The sequence below is a fragment of the Acanthopagrus latus genome, chromosome 7 (assembly GCF_904848185.1).
Source record: "Acanthopagrus latus isolate v.2019 chromosome 7, fAcaLat1.1, whole genome shotgun sequence".
Lineage (NCBI taxonomy): Eukaryota > Metazoa > Chordata > Actinopteri > Spariformes > Sparidae > Acanthopagrus > Acanthopagrus latus.
The window spans coordinates 18,437,853-18,456,047 of NC_051045.1; the positions used below are offsets into that span (position 1 = coordinate 18,437,853).

General features: G+C 40.1%; 1 protein-coding gene across 11 annotated transcripts; it reads left to right on the forward strand.

The window, feature by feature from the left end:
* The first annotated feature begins 932 nt into the window (after window positions 1–932).
* sycp2 (synaptonemal complex protein 2) lies at window positions 933–18,195 on the forward strand. 11 transcript variants are annotated; one of them, XM_037102654.1, is made up of 47 exons: window positions 933–1,060; window positions 1,572–1,632; window positions 1,745–1,885; window positions 1,975–2,106; window positions 2,199–2,303; window positions 2,407–2,431; window positions 2,845–2,930; window positions 3,011–3,105; window positions 3,193–3,227; window positions 3,315–3,457; window positions 3,572–3,624; window positions 3,971–4,016; window positions 4,168–4,272; window positions 4,390–4,450; window positions 4,705–4,871; window positions 4,960–5,034; window positions 5,274–5,360; window positions 5,723–5,831; window positions 6,220–6,356; window positions 6,445–6,513; window positions 6,885–6,948; window positions 7,056–7,101; window positions 7,218–7,297; window positions 7,442–7,866; window positions 7,963–8,078; window positions 8,169–8,211; window positions 8,304–8,374; window positions 8,462–8,507; window positions 8,608–8,651; window positions 8,749–8,809; window positions 9,068–9,230; window positions 9,324–9,388; window positions 9,483–9,686; window positions 10,035–10,202; window positions 11,304–11,432; window positions 11,764–11,917; window positions 12,409–12,665; window positions 13,523–13,801; window positions 13,958–14,006; window positions 14,224–14,361; window positions 14,825–15,018; window positions 15,282–15,376; window positions 15,630–15,729; window positions 15,956–16,014; window positions 16,966–17,044; window positions 17,384–17,440; window positions 17,669–18,195. In XM_037102654.1, exons 2-47 carry the CDS (start codon window positions 1,609–1,611, stop codon window positions 17,723–17,725), a joined length of 4,938 nt encoding a protein of 1,645 aa, XP_036958549.1. In that variant the 5' UTR covers window positions 933–1,060; window positions 1,572–1,608; the 3' UTR covers window positions 17,726–18,195. The 11 variants fall into 11 exon arrangements, with proteins under 11 accessions (XP_036958549.1, XP_036958546.1, XP_036958543.1 ...); XM_037102651.1 differs by having other exon boundaries at window positions 934–1,060; window positions 11,325–11,432; window positions 12,409–12,701; XM_037102648.1 differs by having other exon boundaries at window positions 934–1,060; window positions 9,486–9,686; window positions 12,409–12,701.

The following is an 18,195-nucleotide window of genomic DNA, read 5'->3' on the forward strand; positions in this document are numbered from 1 at the left end:
GAACGTGAGCATAACAGTGACCCACATTGTCTTGCATTTGTAAGTGTAAGTGCAAAAAACCGAGGGGGAGTATGTGTTTTGTTTAAATAAGTTGAATGTTGTCCACTGTAAATAAATGTCAGACTTCAATTTTAATGTTTAATATAGCAGCGGCTGAGGAAAGATCCCTCTCCCAGGATGGACAGACATGCAATAGATGTCGCATGTACAGAACATAACAACAAAATCACAGTTTACAGGTTGCACTGACTCAATATATGATACAAATTACAATATGTGTATGAGTGTGTGGATCCAGGAGGCGACTGAGCATCGCCAAGTGATGACCTGAGCCACCTGACCTCCTCTTCACCATGGTGACCTGGAAGAGGTCAGGCCACACAAGATGATTAGCAGTGACAAAGAAAAGACCATAGATGTAGAAGCATCGAATTCCACAGAAATACAGATATAGGGAGAGAGTTCAACAGAGGAGAGCAATGATCCAGCGCAGACCAAAAAAAAAGCAGAGTCAAAAAGAAATGTCTGAGTTTAGATTTAAGGGCATGATCAGTAGAGCCAGAGTGTCTGATGTCAGCTGGGAGGTTATTCCAGAGGAAGGGGGCACCATAGCAAAACGCCCAGCAGCTAGCGTCTTCTGAACCCTGGGAGCCACCAGGAACCTGAATTCTGATTATGTATGTATGTATGTATGTATGTATGTATGTATGTATTGAGGATGTTGCAATGTTATTATTAGTAATTATATCATTATACACTTGTGTTTTTAAGTCAGTTAACACATACACATGTGAAAAACTGTCATTCTATTCCTGAAACACATTTTCGTTTTCAGAGATATACAATAACTATAAGTAAAGGACTCTACTGTCCTGACCTAATAAAGACCATTATGGGCTTCCATATTATGTTCAGTTAAACGGGAGCAAACTACGTTGCAGATTAATGTCTCCACGCGCCTGCGCAATGAACGGAAATGCTTCGCGCGGTTTGCGCCTCACCGACTGTGAACCTGCCAAATAATAGGTATCATGTTCTGAGTTTGATATTCAGCTTCAAGGTAAGTAAACTAATGTTAAAGAAATAATAAAGTCCAATATCTCGTCCTCTACGGTTAATGTTTACGGTGCTCAGTGCCCCCTGAATGTTAACTTCGGAAATCATATCAGTTAACAATAGAGCTAGCTAGCTAACGTCACCTCTGCATTAGCAGCAGATGTATTTAAGCTAACATTACTCAGCAAAGCTATTGATTTGATTGGTCCTGAAGGTCCATAGCCTATAAACAGATGTACATTATGTTATAGCAAATCAAATGTACAGCGGCCGTTATTTAAAGTATTTAGCTAAAGGTCCTTACATTTGCCATTGACAGATCGCTATGTTAACTAAATACCTATAATGTTTAGCATCTCACCCACGGTTTTTAAAACGCTCCCACTGAACCAGACAGAGTTCACACATGGACTGCCTAACTAGCCCAACAAAGGACATCGTGTTGGCATTATGCTAGTTTCAGATTAGGTCAACTCATGTTCAAGTAATGTTGATGTTCACAATTACCTTCACAGTCACGCTGAAGACAGTAGAGTCCAGCAACCTTCAAGAATGGCACAGGTTCAGGCCTCACAGGTGGGATTACAAACCTTATCAAAACTACTATCAATTATAGTCATGTCACTTTAACAGTTGTCCTTTAAGTTATAGCCAAAAGTTAACTTTTATTTACCTTTCTCGTGTGTAGCTGGAGAAAGTGATTGAGGGGGTGTTGAAGAGCGGGGATGTCCAAGCACTGGATGTGTTCCTGCAAGGGTACATACATGAAGGATTGTCCGTAAAGTGTTCCCATCAGTTTCTCACCAAATTGGATAAGCTTGTCAGCAGGGTAAGATGAAGCCTAGCACTCCCACTAATAAACCATGGTGCTCTGTTGCATGTAGGTTCATTGATGCTGTGTTGGTATTGTTTATGCAGAGTTTAGATCAAAAGGATTCCAAATTAGCCAGTTTGGGTTTTGCTATCCTGTACAAGTTTGGGAAAAACCTGAAACTACCTGGTGATTGTGAAGGTCTGCCAGCATTAATAGCTCAAGGCCTGCTCAAAAAGATAAGTATACATGTAATGCATACAGGCACAAAGTGTATAAGTCTTCTATAAGTAGCCGTACTTGGTAATTAATTGAAACTGTTTTTTTGCACATGGTGCAGTGGTTTGAGAAATGCAGGCAGCTCTGGATCCAGCGTGGCCCGCAGTGGGATGAAAGCTTGTTCAACCTCTCTGAGGACTTCTTTGATGCCTTTATGGTGAGCTTATGTTGAACAGTAAAACAGACCCTGTTAGCTGTACAACCCATGTTATTGTAATAGTATCATCATGTAAAACAATTTTTGCTCCTCTCTTTTACAGGTGGTTCATGAGTCATGCAAAGAAGGTACATAATCCATCCTGAGTACTGTTCTGTTATCTTCAATCAGCCCTTTTTAGGGCCCAAATCAAAACTTGCATGCTATTATTCCATGTTTAAAAAATATTATTTATTTAGAAAAAGTTATAATCTTAAAATCACAGCATTTCTTGAATGTCTTCATTTCTCTTTACACAAATTTGTCATTTTGATCCAACTCTCCATCTTGCTATCCCTCTTGTACTTTTAACATAGCTTTGAGGTAACTCTGTCCCTCATAAAATAAAAGATTATATGAACAGTTTCAGGAGGAGAATACTGAGATTTATCAGACAAGGCCAGCTCCTTAGAACCAAGTCAAAATAAAAAAACATATCATGATGTATAAGAAACTGCTTTGTCTCTATAAACAGTATTGCCACATGCATATATTTTTGCAGGGACACACAAAATCACGGAGTCCTTCCTGTATCCTGTTGGTCAGTTGGCAGTAGACCCCAGAATCTACGTCCTGATCCAAAAAGAGGTTTGAAAGGCTTATTTTGAGTAGCATAAAAATCATGCGTTTGCTCACACAAAGTTACCTTTCTAATAATGTTCCAACAGGCTATTCGGAAATTTAATTTAATTCTGGACAAAATCCCTGTGGAGCTCAAGCAAAAGAGGAAGATCCTAACATCACAGGAGGCCTCAGACATTATGTAGGCCATAGTAGTTTCTTTATAAGAGTCACTGTTTTTAACAGTATACACATACTCTTGAACTTTGCTTGTCTTACACTTGTGCAGGTTCAAGCTGGCTGGTCACATAATGGAGGGTGGTGGTAAGTTTTTTTCTATGAATGTTACCTTTTCTATTCTCACAAAAATATTCAGACATAAAAAAAGGTATAACTGTCTGCTTGTGTCAGATTACGACTTGCAGACAGCCCTGATGGAGGCGTTGTGCAGAATGGCTACTCCTGAGCAGAGGAAGGAGCTGGCAGATCGATGGTTCAGCATGCAGCACGTGGCCAGTGCATTTGTCAAGATCCGTGATTCTGAGTTTGAGACGGTAAAACACTGTAATTTATCCAAGTACATCACCTTTGCCTCTCATTTGCATTAACATAACACTATAACAACTGCTCAGCTACAAAGAATTTAATGTAAATGCTTGTGGTTTCAGGATTGTCGCAAGTTTCTGAACTTGGTGAACGGCATGCAGGGTGACAGGAGAAGGTACACAGATACCATAGCACAGCTAAAATGCCTCCCCCAACAGCGTGTGGGGAACAAGATTTGTCATTAGAGTTGCCACTTGAGATAGTAATATATTAATTTTAACAATTTTCTCAGAACTTTGAGTCTAGCAAAATGAGAGTGAATAAGAGAGGCTGTTCCTACTTTATCCCCAGTGATATCACACACCTGTAGATATGTAATTATGTACTAGCTCATTTCTAACATTACCTTTTCATTAAATTCAATAAATATACAAAATATTTGTGGGGGTCCTTGATAAGTATGGAACACATGACTGCACATATGAATGCATATGTATAACAATTTCCCCTGTCTACTGTAGAGTGTATTCCTACCCTTGTTTGGAGGTGTATCTGGACAAGTATGAGGTTAGTGTCAACAGGATTGCTATGTTTTACAAATTAGTACAGTTTAGTCCATTTAAGCCTTAAGATAGCTTGTATGTATGGTGCAATGTTACATGATGTGTTCCTTAGTTTATTAGTAGATGTGTTGACAGGGTTGTTGTTGTGGTTCTAGCTGCTGATGCCCGCTGATGAGAAGCTGGAAGAATTTTGGATTGACTTCAACCTCGGGAGCCACAGCATCTCCTTTTACTTCTCTTTGGCTGGTGAAGAAGCACAGGTACCTCAAGATCATTAATGAAAGTGAAAATCTAAAAGTGCAACATTTGGATTATCAACAGGAGGTGTACAGTGTGTCTGTTCGAACCTGACTTAATGTGGTCTCCCCTTCATTAAGGAGGGCCAGTGGGAAACTATATGCATCAATGAGAATGAAGTCAAAAGCTACTCAGTCACAGGTAATCAAAACTTCATTCCATCCATCCATCCATGTACGGATAGAAACATAGCACTTGTCTGTCAAACCAGAGGCATTTTGATGCATGATTGAACTTGATAGATCTACTGTATGTGTCTGGCTTTAGTCAGGAAAGAAGCATAAGCGATTAACCAAGAGCGCTAAAGTTCATGAAGATAATATCCCCTTTTGATTTGTATGTGACTACATTTGTTCACATTTATGTGTGTGTTTGTGTGTGTAACCAAAATACAGCGTGTTCTTTATTTCCAGAGAAGGGCAAGAGGCACATCTTGCACTTAAAGCTGTCGGAGGTGGTGGTTATGGGTGCGGTGGAAGGATCAACTCTTACCATCCACTTCAGCTCCTCCCTGGACATCCTGCAGGCTGCTCGTAATGTCTATGGACACATTAAAAACAAAGTAGGCCGTGCCTTATTCACCCCATCTTGGCCATAATATCAGTAAGAATGTTTGTTAGTTTGCATTAACTAACAACTCTCCCCGTCAGGGCTTTGTGGGAAAGAAAGGCACATCTGTAGCGAAGACTACAATAAAAGTTCTAATGGAAGAGAACAGCTCCCAGGTAAACAATGGTCTGTTAACATATTGACACAGATTGTCAAATACAAGATGTAAGTTGTGTTTCAGAAATGGGATATGGCCGAAGACAAATCTCGCGGCTGGTGTTTTTGTCTATTTTAATGTGATATTATTGTATCAGAAGCGCATTTTCAAAATAGCTGCCTCTGTCCAAACCAGCATTGCAGCTGTGACGTGCGTGCGTGTGTGTTTACAGTATACTTCATGTCCCTCTCCATGCAGGTTGTTCCAGAGAGTCAGGTGTCTCATGGTGAAAGTGAGAAAAGCACTGCCCCTTACCCTTTGCCTGCCCCGTCTGCACCTATCCAGGTGACACAGCAATCAGTAGATTCTTTGAAAGACAGGATAAGGGATAGTGAAGAGGACTTTCTCAGGAATGTAATGGCTCTGGACTTCAGTTGAGATTGTGCACACATCTAATTTCTCTACTATCCTGTGTTATGACTGCATTGAAAAAAATAATAATATATAATTTAAAAAGTTTAATTGTTGGTTACACTTAGCTACAGATCACTCACTGAAACAATAGCATTTTGGCCAGGAGGGGGCGCAGATAGCAAGGGAACTAATCATATCAGGTTCAAGTGTTTCCTCAGCCAAGGAGTTATGGTCATGGTGGAAGAGATTCCTGTATATATTCACAAACACAGTCATTGTCATTCCCCCTCCAGACGGTGACCCCAGCTAAAATGAAGATGTCAGAGTCCACCACCTTCATCAGCAGCAGCGGAGGAGGAAGTGTGCACAGTGCCCATTCCCTCTCTGTTGTGATGCCATCAAGTAGGTGACTGTAGAAGCTGTTTAAATTTCTGTCACATCAGTGTCAGTGTTATTGTACTATGTTGAATGAATACAAGGTCAATAGTACAATACTCAATCATTTATTTGCATTAAATCAGTTTTACTTAACTCTTTGTTAACATGTTTGCTGTTACAGTGCCTCCTGGCCTTAGTCTCATAGTGTCTACTTAACATCTATAAAGATTATTGTCATATTCATATTCACATCCATAAGACTTGTGGTTCAAACTGTTCCAGGCAGATGTAACATCTGATGGGAAGCTCCTTTCCTTTTTTTCTTATTTTCTGAAAAGAAAGTCAAGATTAATTAAAGCAACGCATGCAGATTCAGCTCTCAACTATGACAAGGTACTTTTCTCCTGTTTAGATACATCAGCCAAGGTTAAAGCCAAGCTGTCTCTGGAGATGGTTCGTTCTTGTGATAAGAAGGGTGACTGTCACCTTGCAGAGCTAAGGACGACTGACACACCTAACACTACATTAATAGGTTGCATGATAGAGCAGGTATGAGACATACTTAATACGCTGCTTGAAAAATGTCATATTGACTTTGCTTTTGTAAATTTGCTTCAAATCATGGTGTCTGTCTTAGAGTGATACATCTCTCCAGAGCATGGTCTCCAAACAGGCCAGTAAGAATAAAGAGAGCAAATATAAAAAGGTATTATCACCAAATTATTATGTTTAGAAATAAGTTTAGCTAGTATCTGTTGTTTACTGTAATTGAACTGTTTTAAGTGTACTACTATGTGACACGATTGATATATAAGCTATATTTCTTTTCAGTCTTTTTCATGATTGCATGTATTTATTATAAAATTTAAATCTGTTACTCGAAGGCCCAGATAATGTTTGACACTAGTGGTCCTAACCTTCCCACCAAATAGCATTCCTACTTAGCTAGACAAGGAAATGTTGTTTAATTTGACCTGACAATCCTGTTTTGTATGTCAAGTGTGGAAGGAAAAGCTGTATTTACAGAAATTACATGACAGCATTTTGATAAATTTGTTGTCTCTGTCTGTCCTACAGAACATACCACTGGCTAAAGCAGCAGATATGGTTCTAGCCGGACAGGGAGAAGAGGAGCCAATAGGTATTCTATCGCTACAGCTACTTGACTTTGGCTTAGCCCAGAAATACAGTACTATATTGTTATTCTCCAGGGAGTCTTGAACTCATGACTTGTCTTTTTACTTACAGAAAATAGTTTTGTGCCTGATACCCAACCCAGAAGCAGCAGAAACACGTAAGCACTATGATCAGGAATCAGAGTTGCCAATGCTCTGATTGGTAATGTTGTGTGTATTTGTGTTACTGCATTATGACATGTATATCTAAACTTCTTTATTTGTTAAAAAATAGATCCTCTAACTGGAGCAAACTGTCAGTTTCTGAAATGCTAATGATGCCCACACAGAAAATCATTTCTCAGCCAAGACCTGGTACGTGAAGAAGTCATCAGATATCACATAAGACATCAGTAAATGTTATGCATATTAAATGTAGTACCACACACACAACCTAGCTAGATAAAAAATGTATGCCATCTAACTTCTATTTGGTTTTGAAATATTTTGTCCCTTTAGAGCCCTGTTCAAGTTTGTCACAACAGCAGGAGCACCCGTTTTCAGCAAAGAGATCATCAGTTCCACTTCATGGCCCAATCAGCCAAAAGCAATTCCACTCTGAACTCACAAAGCGTCTGAAGCCGTTCCTCAGTAAGGGGAAGCAGGATCTTGCACCTCAGGAGCCTGCTCTACCCCAAAGAAAAATGCCTGAGAACAGTGAGGGCTCTAAAGACAGAAGCTCTCTGGAGCGATGTGCTCCTAAAGAGAAGCAGGTTCAAAGAAATTGCCTGGCCAAAGGGAAGAGCAAAGGCCAGATGTCACTGGAGGCTGATGCTGCTCCAATCAAATCTCCAGCCAATGCCTCCTCGACCAAAGCTGTGCAGGAGAGAAGACCAGCCAATGTAAAGGCTGATACAAGCAAGACCTTCTCAAACAAAGAGAATGTATGAGCTCTATGGGCTTTAAGTAGCGTAATATCCATTCAAAGGTTATTAATGATATATATCAGGACTCTCACACCTTCTACTGTCTCTACTTAGAGAGATGCAGAGCTTGCAAGCAGCATGGTTAAGCTCATCTCCAGGCGGTATGATTCCACAGCGAAACATACAGCAGAAAATATCCCTCAGATCTGGAATCTTCCTTTGATCAACAGGTATACACAATGATGATTGTTGGGTCACAAGTTGTTGTAAATATACACACTGCTTGTACACATGGCACTTATTGACTGTTTATGTTTTAGTAATAGGCCGATCTTCAACATGAGCTGGTCATCTACTGTTAAAGTAAGTGATCACTACTTGATTTATGGTGAGCTTTAACTTGAAGATACTTTACTCCTGCTTGATTTACTAAAGGTGATCTTTATGTGCTAAAGAAAGAAGTATCTGGAGCTGTCAGCCTAAATAAATCAAACAACAAAACTGCAACAAGCCATACAAAGCAGAGGTAATTTAATTCAGTTGGATTATATGGATGTTTCTGTGGATTTTGGTGCATTGCGGATGTATATAATACCTTTTTTATCATACACAGAAAAGATATTTTTGCATTCGCCGTTGATTCACCATTGAGTATTCGGGTAAATATTACTTATGTCAGTATTTTGTATCAGTAATAGATTATACCTAGGTCATGGGTGTAGTAGTAGTTATTAAAGTCTTTTTTTTATTGCTTTCTAGGGAAAGGACAAAACCTTCAACAGCACTTCTGCCATATCGAGCAGGCACGTCTGACAATTGAGATTGGGTTTTATTTGTCATGAAATATAACCTGTGAAACAGGATTTTGTCTAATTTCATACGTTCCATATTATTTTACAGTAGCTTCCATGACTCCTCAGCACTCCCCACTACAACCAAGAAAGGGCAACCTGTGGCAAAAGTATACTCTCATCATAATTCATTGTTTTATTATCATCGTGTGTGAGTGTGTGTGTGTGTGGGTGGGTGGGTGTGTGTGAGGAGGAAGGACACAAACCTTTCAAAACAAGTGTTTAATTTTTCATGTTATGGACACACGTAGAGTTATGCAGTAGTCACACTAAACCGTTGAAGTGCACTAAATGCTAGCCAGATAGACATCTGACTCTCTCTTTCCATGCATCAGTCTACCTGTCTTCCACTACTTTGTGTGTTGCAGGAAAAGCGACATGTGAAGAAACATTTGTTCAGTGACACAGACACAGACTATGCCACAGAAGTCAGCTGGCTGAGGGAGTCGGGCAGGAAGCCTAAACCCAAAGTTACCAAATATTCCAGACAGGCACCTGTCAAGCCAAAAGCTGTGACACCTCATACTTCATGTAGGCCATTAAAGTCACATTTTCATGCTGTTCACTGTCTGACATCCATCACATAGACATAAACAGTCATAATAAGTCTTTATTTTCTTGCAGATGAATCTCCAGATTTACCACCATCCCCTCAGAAACCTCTAAATGGCAATACCAAACCCAATAAGGTAAGGCAGTATTGCTGTTATCCATACAAAATATGCTTTGAGCCTTTGATGCACTATCCCATTTAGCCACAGTGTGTCATTGTTGTTTAATCAGAAGAAGCCTGACATGGAGAGAATGGAGCACCTGAAGACACTGAAGCCAGCAGCAGCACCTAAGAGACCGAATGCAGCAAACAGGAGGCCTCAGAGAGCTGCAGCCACCGCTATCAAGTGCTACAAGGACCCAGACACTGATGAGAGCCATTCAGAGTCAGAGAAGCCTCCTGTTTCAAAGGCAAAAAACCTCCCTCTATTTTATGTAATTTTCTCTTTTTTCTCTTCTGAGTTACTATGTACTGTGGATCCACTCATACCAGGTACCATGTTGGTATTTTGTCAAAAAAAGAAATGATAAGACCAGTGAGATCAAAGTCAGCATTGCAATGGAGCAGTCTAACAAATAACGATACCAAATTCCACGCAGTCAGAAGTTGCAGTACAGTTAGTACTGTGCAGGGTAGTACACATGGACAAGTGAATTATATTATTTGAAAGCCAAGTAGCTGGTGTTTGGCACAGTTCAAACAAATGTCTTGAGAGATGGCAGTTAATTACAGTGCTGTTGCAAGTAGAGTCAACTCATACTGTCTTTGTTCACTAATGATAGTCCTCCTCCATCGATCATCTGGAGCATGCTGAGAAAACTCATGAGGCTGGTCAAGTGATGAAGAAAAAGACTGCCATCCATCAACCAACCAAAAGCTACGTGAAGCTGGAGAGAAAACATGGCAGCAACCAGTCAGAGTTGGTGTCAGAGCCGCCACCCACTTCCAAGGTAGAGGTGTCTGAGTTTATATCCCCTGTTATCCTTACTCTTACTTTCTGTTCTGCATGCCATGAAGCTTCTGTACACCTGAATATATCAGTATATTTCAGGAAACATACCCACATCAACACATTCTTATGCTCATCTTCATTGGTAGCTTGCTCTGTTCCGACTACTCTGGGAGTCTGTTTGCATGCATGTTTTTATGCTGCACAGGTGCAATGTTCAGAACAGGCACACCATTTATTCTATGTGACTTTGGTTTAGACATTCATAATGATAAATAGCTAGGGAGGATGTATTAGATGGCAACCAAGAACATTTTAACAAGTGTGAATAGACCAAGTCACAATGTTTGTTGACAGTAACTTGCAGGTAGAAAATCCCTGTCGCCAGTTAGCATACACAGTATTTTTTCATGATGATATTTCAAATTGTATAAATAATCTAAAATGCATGTTTAATGTTAATAACAACATTCTCTCTTTATTGAGGTTGGCTGGTAAATAAAATTACAGCTTGAAATGATCCAAAATTAATGATTAGTCTGAGATGTCGTTGTTGTGGTTCTATATCAGCAGCGCTAGCAAAGCAACAAAGAGCATGAAATAAGCATAGCAGAAACATCAGATAAGTTGGACCACCATATTAAACTATACAACTTCACAGGTTACAGATGTAATGCCTGAAATGACAACAAAAATTAAACAGGTTTGCTTATTTCACGTCTCAACGATACATATGTACCGCCCCCATTTCTACCTAGAAGTGATGTTGTTGTTAGGGTGACGTTTTGGTGATTTGGTCTATATAATTAATCAGAGCTCACAGTACTCACAACTCTACAGATGCAGTTCTTCTCCACACATCATAAATTGTTTTCAGAGGAACAAGGGTAGAAATCAGATAGTCTTGAGGCTGGCAAGTTCAGCTGCAGGAAACTTTGCTCAGCTGTAAAGTTTGTCAACAAGGCCACACATTATCTACTTTACTGAGCTCTGTGGAAATACCATTTTTGAACGTGGCCAAACTGATAATCATTTTGGAATCATAGTTTGTATTAATAGTTGAAGAAGAATTAAATTTCCTTTTTGGTCTGTCTGCCAACAGAAATGTTTTGTTGGCCAACAGGGGAGAATTGAGAAGACCTATCCTCAGGTAAAGAAGAGAAACAGCACCTCATCAAGGAGACAGGACAGTAACATGCAGTCAGATCTGAAAAAGCCATCTGATCTCAAGGTGGGAGACCATAATTGATTACATCTGGTTGTACTAGATTTATTGTATTAATTGATTGTTAATGGTCCCATTTGGAAAATTCAAGTTCTGCAGAGATTATGCAAAATTCTGCTTAAAGAAAAACCCAGTTGGTGCAAAATGTTAGAGCATTTATGAATAGCTGGTTAGATTACAGTCATTTTTTCCAAACACCTTTCTAGATGCAGCATACACTTAACAACATTTAACAAGTGTATGTTATTTTGTCTTAAGTGTAGCAAGCTGGCAATGAGCAATGGTTTTTGAAAGTGAATGGGTTGATCATATATAACAGAAACACTGTGTTTTTCAGCAGCAGAGGCCTGAGAACGTTGTTCCAGAAAGTTCAAAGTTCTATAAGAGAAATGCCTCCCCTGCCCAAGAACAGATGAACGCATTGAAGGATCCCTGGGCTGCTCGCCAGACTTCTTTTCATTCGTGCCCTCGTTCCATCGAGAGGATAAGATGTAAGACTGTGGAAAGCCACTTGCTGACATCAGAGTTAGATAACAGTCATTTGACTCCTTTGACATCAGCTAATTTCCATTAGATATTTTATGCTGTATCAAATGGTTTGTTAATTCCATCACAGTGGCCACATGCAGTAATTACTGAATAATCTCTCGACTCATTTTATAGGCTCGACTTATAGAATATTGTTCACCAAAACCCAAACTGTACTTTCTTGACTTGGCCTGCTCAGTTTCAGTAACGAGATACTTTATATTAACCGCCATAAAGTGTTTGACATGTTTTTATGTACGTCTGCACAAGATGTGTTTTCACTCTCACTTTATGAAGAACGTTTTAAGACCGTTACATAAATGGCCCTGTTGCTCTCCAACCTCTTCACTGTAAAATGATATTTAGAAAAGCATGTATATATTGACCTTCTATTCTCTGTCCGACTTCTGAGGCCAGCTGTTTGTACATCTGTGCTTATTTTGGACCCTCACAGCTGCTGAGAGGTCAGCCCCAACCTTGGGTTTGACCTGCTCCTCTCTCCTCACCCCACGGGGATCCCCACTCCCTGCCTCCCCCGAGCCTCCCTGCGAGGACACCCCTTCGCCAATCCTGCTGCTACCAAAACCTCGCTCTACAGTCAGCAGCAAAGGACACTTCAAGCCCTCCTCCTTCTACAGTGCAGAAAAGAAGCCCAGCACAACCAAGACTCAGTCCCTACAGCCTGGCCCCACTCTCCCCTCACTGACCCCCGTAGGTCAAACTCTAGCTGGACCTAGTGCAGAAGAGGTAAAACAGCACCTCTCTGACACTTTACGTAGGTCATATCATCATGTACGGATGTGTGCTAAAGGTCACAACAACATTCAGAAATTTCAAGTGTATCATAATACCACATGGATCCCTTTCACCCCAATCCATCTGGGCTGTGTACCGGAGTCTTACAGACTTGGGACTTCTTCAGTTCTAGCGACTGGTGGGGAGTTCCCTGGTATTTAACATGTTTTGGTGATTCACACACCTTTACACTTCTTGAAAGTCATTGACGTCACTCAGCAGTCATGTGAGAATGACTGGAGTGATGTGAATGGAGGTGTGAGTTATTAGGTTACTGAAGGCCTTTACAAAGAGTAACATAGAATGTAAAGACATAGGTTTGTGAGCTAAACATTGCCGGCTGAGAAAACATGGTGTAGAAGAACTGTTTTAGAGTTTTGAGTATTTTCTTGACGCTGTTATATGTCATATTGAGTCTCAAACTGCTCCACCCTCAACTTCCAACAGGCCATTCACAGGCGGGTTAATGTGTGTAACCATGAGTCTAAATTCAACTTTCCCTGATATATACATTATGTAATTATGTAGATAATGACTGAGTAAGTAGCATGACTGAAATGACCTAAATAACTCCAGACAGAGCAGATAATAGCACTCCAACACTTCATCTGTGCCTCTTCAATACATTGTAGAAAATGTCTTTATCATTTTACTGTCACTAATCCATGACAAACACGGTGATTAGATACCCACTAAATCACTTGCCATATTTCCTCTTGTCCATCATTTTCTCATCACTTTCTGTCCCTCTTCTCTCACTTATTTGTTTCCAGATGAGTCCAATCCAGCAGCCCTCACCACTTCCATCTCCACTGTCTCTGCCCACTGTGCCCCTGTTGACATCTACACTGCTTGAGCTGGACAAGGTGTCCCTGCCCTCTCCTTCTCAGTCACCATTCCCTGGGGACACTGACAACCATGGCTGCCGTTACGGTTTTAGCAAAATTTCCTCAGTATCACAGGTTTCGCTGAGCATGTCATCCACCAAGTCATCAGTAGTCAGTGTAGGAGTTAAGGATAGCCCCACTGCTGTCTCATCTATCAAAGCAGAGGTAGGTTTTAAGCACACTTGTGATGTCTTATGATCAATTGATTGTAATGGATGGATGGATACAAGCACTGAAAGAGCATTAATGAGTAACTGCGTGATCTTTAAATAGCTGTAGCCACCAAACAAACAATTAATGCATTACTGTCCATCCTGACAGAAATCACCACCTTCAGACCCACAGCATGCACAGCCTATTCATATCTCAGGTAAAAGACCTTTTGTGTTCATATAGATTTCTTACTTGCTACTTTCTAAACCCAAAGCTACCTCACCTCTTCCCATAAATAAGGTTACAATATTGTGATGAGTCCAAATTTCCCCAAATGGGTTCCAGAGTCAAATCACAGATCTGTTGTAGAGGAAATCCTTGAGTTAAGAAACAGCTTTTTACAAGAAAATCCAAACGGCTGGTTCTTGTTTCAGGACCCAGTCGCAAGCGCTGCATCTCCTCATCCAGCAATTTCGAGGAAGATGAAAACGGAGAAAGGAAGAAGAGCAAGATAAGGGGGCAGCGTTCGCCTCGGATGAAACCCAGGAAGTTGTTCAAGTCCTGTAAGACATGTTAGTGGTACTACAAACATCATTCTGAAACCAAAAGCTGGGACATTTATACTTGATTTAAAACAGTACAAGTTTTGCTCAGCATCGCATTCAGTGTCAGGTGGTCTGTCAAGGAACAGATCTTGTGATCCAAATCCTAGTCTGAACCGATGTCTTTTCAACATTAGAAATTCCAAAAGCACAAAGGTTTATTTGAATAAAAGGCATGTGAGGTACATCTTTTACATATTAGATTGTATTCTTGAAATGGAGTAAGAATGTGTGTTTTTTTTTTTATGGTTGACCCTTTTGAGATGCGCATGCAGTGAAGATATTTGTTTTCAATGCCATCTTTATAATTTTGGATGAAAATCACATTTGCAACCTATGTAATTCAAATGATATATTTGTTTTGGTAATCAAACAAATTTGATGCTCTGACATTTTTTCCCATAACGGAGCATTGGATGTGTCTGTCTTACAGTCGTTGAGGTGTCTGCTGACAGCCAGGTGAGCCAGGTGTTGTCTTCTTCCCACACCGTGAGCTCCAGTCACTGGGAGGTTGGTGTCGGGGATGAAGACATGGACATGGATGAGGATTCAGAGTTGCCAAAACCTACTGTGAACCCGAGTAACTTGTGCCAGCAGTTCAGCTCTGATCTAAAGAAGAAGTTTGAGGTTGGACGTACACATAGAACACACATTTAGATAGTCACCAAGGCAAGAGAGTGCTGACACACAACAGTATTAAAAGGGTACTCAGCAGTAATAAAACATTGTGTTTTGTATGGGGTATGTGTATTTTTAAACTTCTTGTATTCTCACAACTCCTCTTGAGCACATCACATCCCATGTGAGCTTTTTTCTCATAATCTTGCAGACCCACTGTAATGTTGAATATGATGGCCTTACTGAACCACTGTCTATTAAATGTGTTTTAGAACCGTTATAGGATGATGGAGGTTTATAACAAGCAGTCTTTGAAGGCCGTGCAGCAACATGTCTCCTTGCTCAACATGCAAGTTACCAAATACAGGTCAGTAAGTATGTAATTCATGTACACATTTGACTTTTGTTTTCCATTAATATAGCTTAATTTGATGGCTACTTACCTACAATGCCTGTGGTGAGAGAACGATTGCACAATCCACAGTCAGGAGTCAGTGTTCTAAGTTAACTCAGATTGGTGTTCTTCTGTGTCCTGTCTCTCTGCAATCTGAAAACACTCAACTTTTTGTTCATTTGAGATTTCCACTTTGCTGGTTCATTCTCTTCCCTCTTCTCTACAGAACTGAGAGACTTGAACGTGTTCGGGAGGTTCTCTCAGAAGAGATCTGTAAATTGGAGCAGGATGATACTGTGCTGAAAAACATGGAGAAAGACCTGGCTGTATGTAACTCTGTCTTAGTCTCACTCTCCCTCTATATAAATGTCTTTCTAATTCACACACCCTCTTACAGTGAAGCCTGTCGGTGGAGAATGTGAAAAGTAATATCATCAAAATCAGAATATGCAATCATAGAATATTCTGGTGAATGAGACTTATGTAAACTAAATATGATCTATTCTTCACGTTGATTTGACCTTATAAAAGTCTTGTTTCTGTCCCCCACAGATGCACTGGAAAAAGCAGAGCGTGGCGTTCCATGCCTACAAAGAGCAGAAAATCAGGAGGTGAAATTTAGGCCTGTGTGTGTGTGTGTGTGTGTGTGTGCACTGAAAGAGCCATGTTGTTAGTTTTATGCTGTTTTCCCACCACACTCTCATCAATGCTGTTGCCACAGGCTTAAACCCATATGCTTCAGAAAAGGTTGAATATAACACTTGTTTATTCATTGAAGCATGGATTAAAAGGATTAAGCAGAAAATACGTTTTTCCTCAGGCTTATCATCATAAGCTAGATATGCTATTTTTTGGAGGGATGTGGCCAGAGCTTCTTCATATGACTAAGCTGAATTCATTGATGTTGATTCAGCAGGCTTTTCCTACCAGGGCTGGCAAGGGCCATCCTATCATGACAAATATAATAAGGTTATTGTTGCTTTAAAAAAGGAATGAATGGCCATGATTTTCCAGTTTAATTTAGAGCAACCAAATTTAGAAATTAATTGATCCACCTTTTTCCAGTTCCAAACCGATATCTGATTTTGGATATCTGCTGATACCAATACAAGTTGCTGTCTGGCTTTGCTGTGTTTCAATACTAAAATTTCATGATTACAGGACGTGACGAGGCGAGGCCTTCCAAAACACAGAATTTTGTCAACATCTTTATTTCTTTGTCATCCTACTGGGTAGCTCCATCTGGACCAAAATGCACAAATCTGTAGAATTGTTATTTCAGATCCATGCTTCAATACGCAGACTTCCTTGTAGGCTTTCTTCTTTACAAGACTTTGTTAAAAATGTGTTGATTTCTGGATCACTGGCATCTTCTGAAGCAGGTTAGTGTGGACTTTCAAGTTGCTGAGACATGATGAAGTGCACTTTTTAACTTAACAATGTGCATTCATGTTTTCAGTGGTTTCCCTTGAACCCACCCTATCTTTACATTTCCATTACCTTTGTCTTGTGTGTCCTCCCACATTCTTCGGCTGCGTGACTTTCTGTCTCCTTCCCTCCAGAAACGAGACCCTGTCCACAGCCCTCCAGAGTAACGTGTGTCACAGCGTGGAGTATGAGGAGAGACTATTCACGTCCCAGGTCTGATCCTCAAGCCTAAACTTCACAGCTGACATCTAATGTGTTGTCATATTGTGTTAGACAAGTGTTAGACTTCTAATTAGCTGCGTGAATCCAGAGTTCAGGGAGATCTGAATGAAGAATATTCATTCACCGATCATCTGTTTTTAAAAACTAGAACATGTCACCTCGGCCTGTCAACCTGTCTGTCCACTCGGTTTTTCGCTGAGTGTCCTTTGCAAAATTTTGCTTATCTCATTGTCTCATATGTCAGCTCGTCCCCTTTTACCGCTTGTCCTGACTGTGTCATCTACAGTGTTTCCACCCCTCAAACCCTGCTGCTCTGCCTGTTGTTCACAGATGTGCCTGATCAGAAAAGACATGAAGTCAGTCCAGGACAGACTCCTCAGTCAGATGGTGAGTAGACATGACACACAGGTCAGCGTGGATTAGAGCAGAAAAATTAGGCTGCTTTTCATTTCTGTCTTTCATTTAGTGTCCTTCACTCTGTCAACAGAACAAAAAGCCTGTACTTTCCTTTGAAAGCTTGGACAGAACATACAGTTCAGTGTCGAGAGAAAGTGTTCGCTCTGAAAATAGTTTCTCTTCCTGAATGTTTCTTTTTGTGCTTGTGTACTTTTGTAGCAAGAGGGGGAGATTCAGAGTGTGAAAAGCAATCTGCATGCTTTGTTTTTCCCCTGATGGAGCCAGGTTTTCAGCTGAGCAAAGTCCTGCCCAAGGTCTCTGCACTATAAACAAGGTTGTGTATTTCACCATACTGTGCACACTGCACTGTGTACTTCAGCTCTGCTGATTTCATTTCAAATGTTTGCCTCAAGTGTTGGTTTTTCAGGTTCTGCTTTTATTTCGTGTTTATTCTGACCTGGATGTGTTGTTGCTATTTGTTTTTAATAGAAAGTTATTCTATTTATAATCTGATGAAATCTATAAATTCAAATATTTTTAGTGTTCTTTCAAAGTAAGTATAGATGATATTTGTTTTCCATGCCTTACATTGTCTTGACTCTGATGTTTTTATTATAAGTTTCCGATTTATTCATGTAGGTTAGTTGAGTTGAAAAACTAAATATTTGAAATGTTAAAAACATCACATGTTTTTAAATAACCTCTTTTACCTGATTGAATAAACAGTTTGAAAAATGAGAAAAAGA

Bases quoted from the DNA above. Each gene is read 5' to 3' on its own strand.
- sycp2 (XM_037102646.1), top strand. From the start codon at position 1,609: ATGGCACAGGTTCAGGCCTCACAG. The intron at 1,633-1,744 runs GTGGGATTACAA...TCTCGTGTGTAG, and splicing joins CACAGGTTCAGGCCTCACAG to CTGGAGAAAGTGATTGAGGG. The intron at 11,918-12,408 runs GTAAGACTGTGG...GGACCCTCACAG, and splicing joins TTCCATCGAGAGGATAAGAT to CTGCTGAGAGGTCAGCCCCA.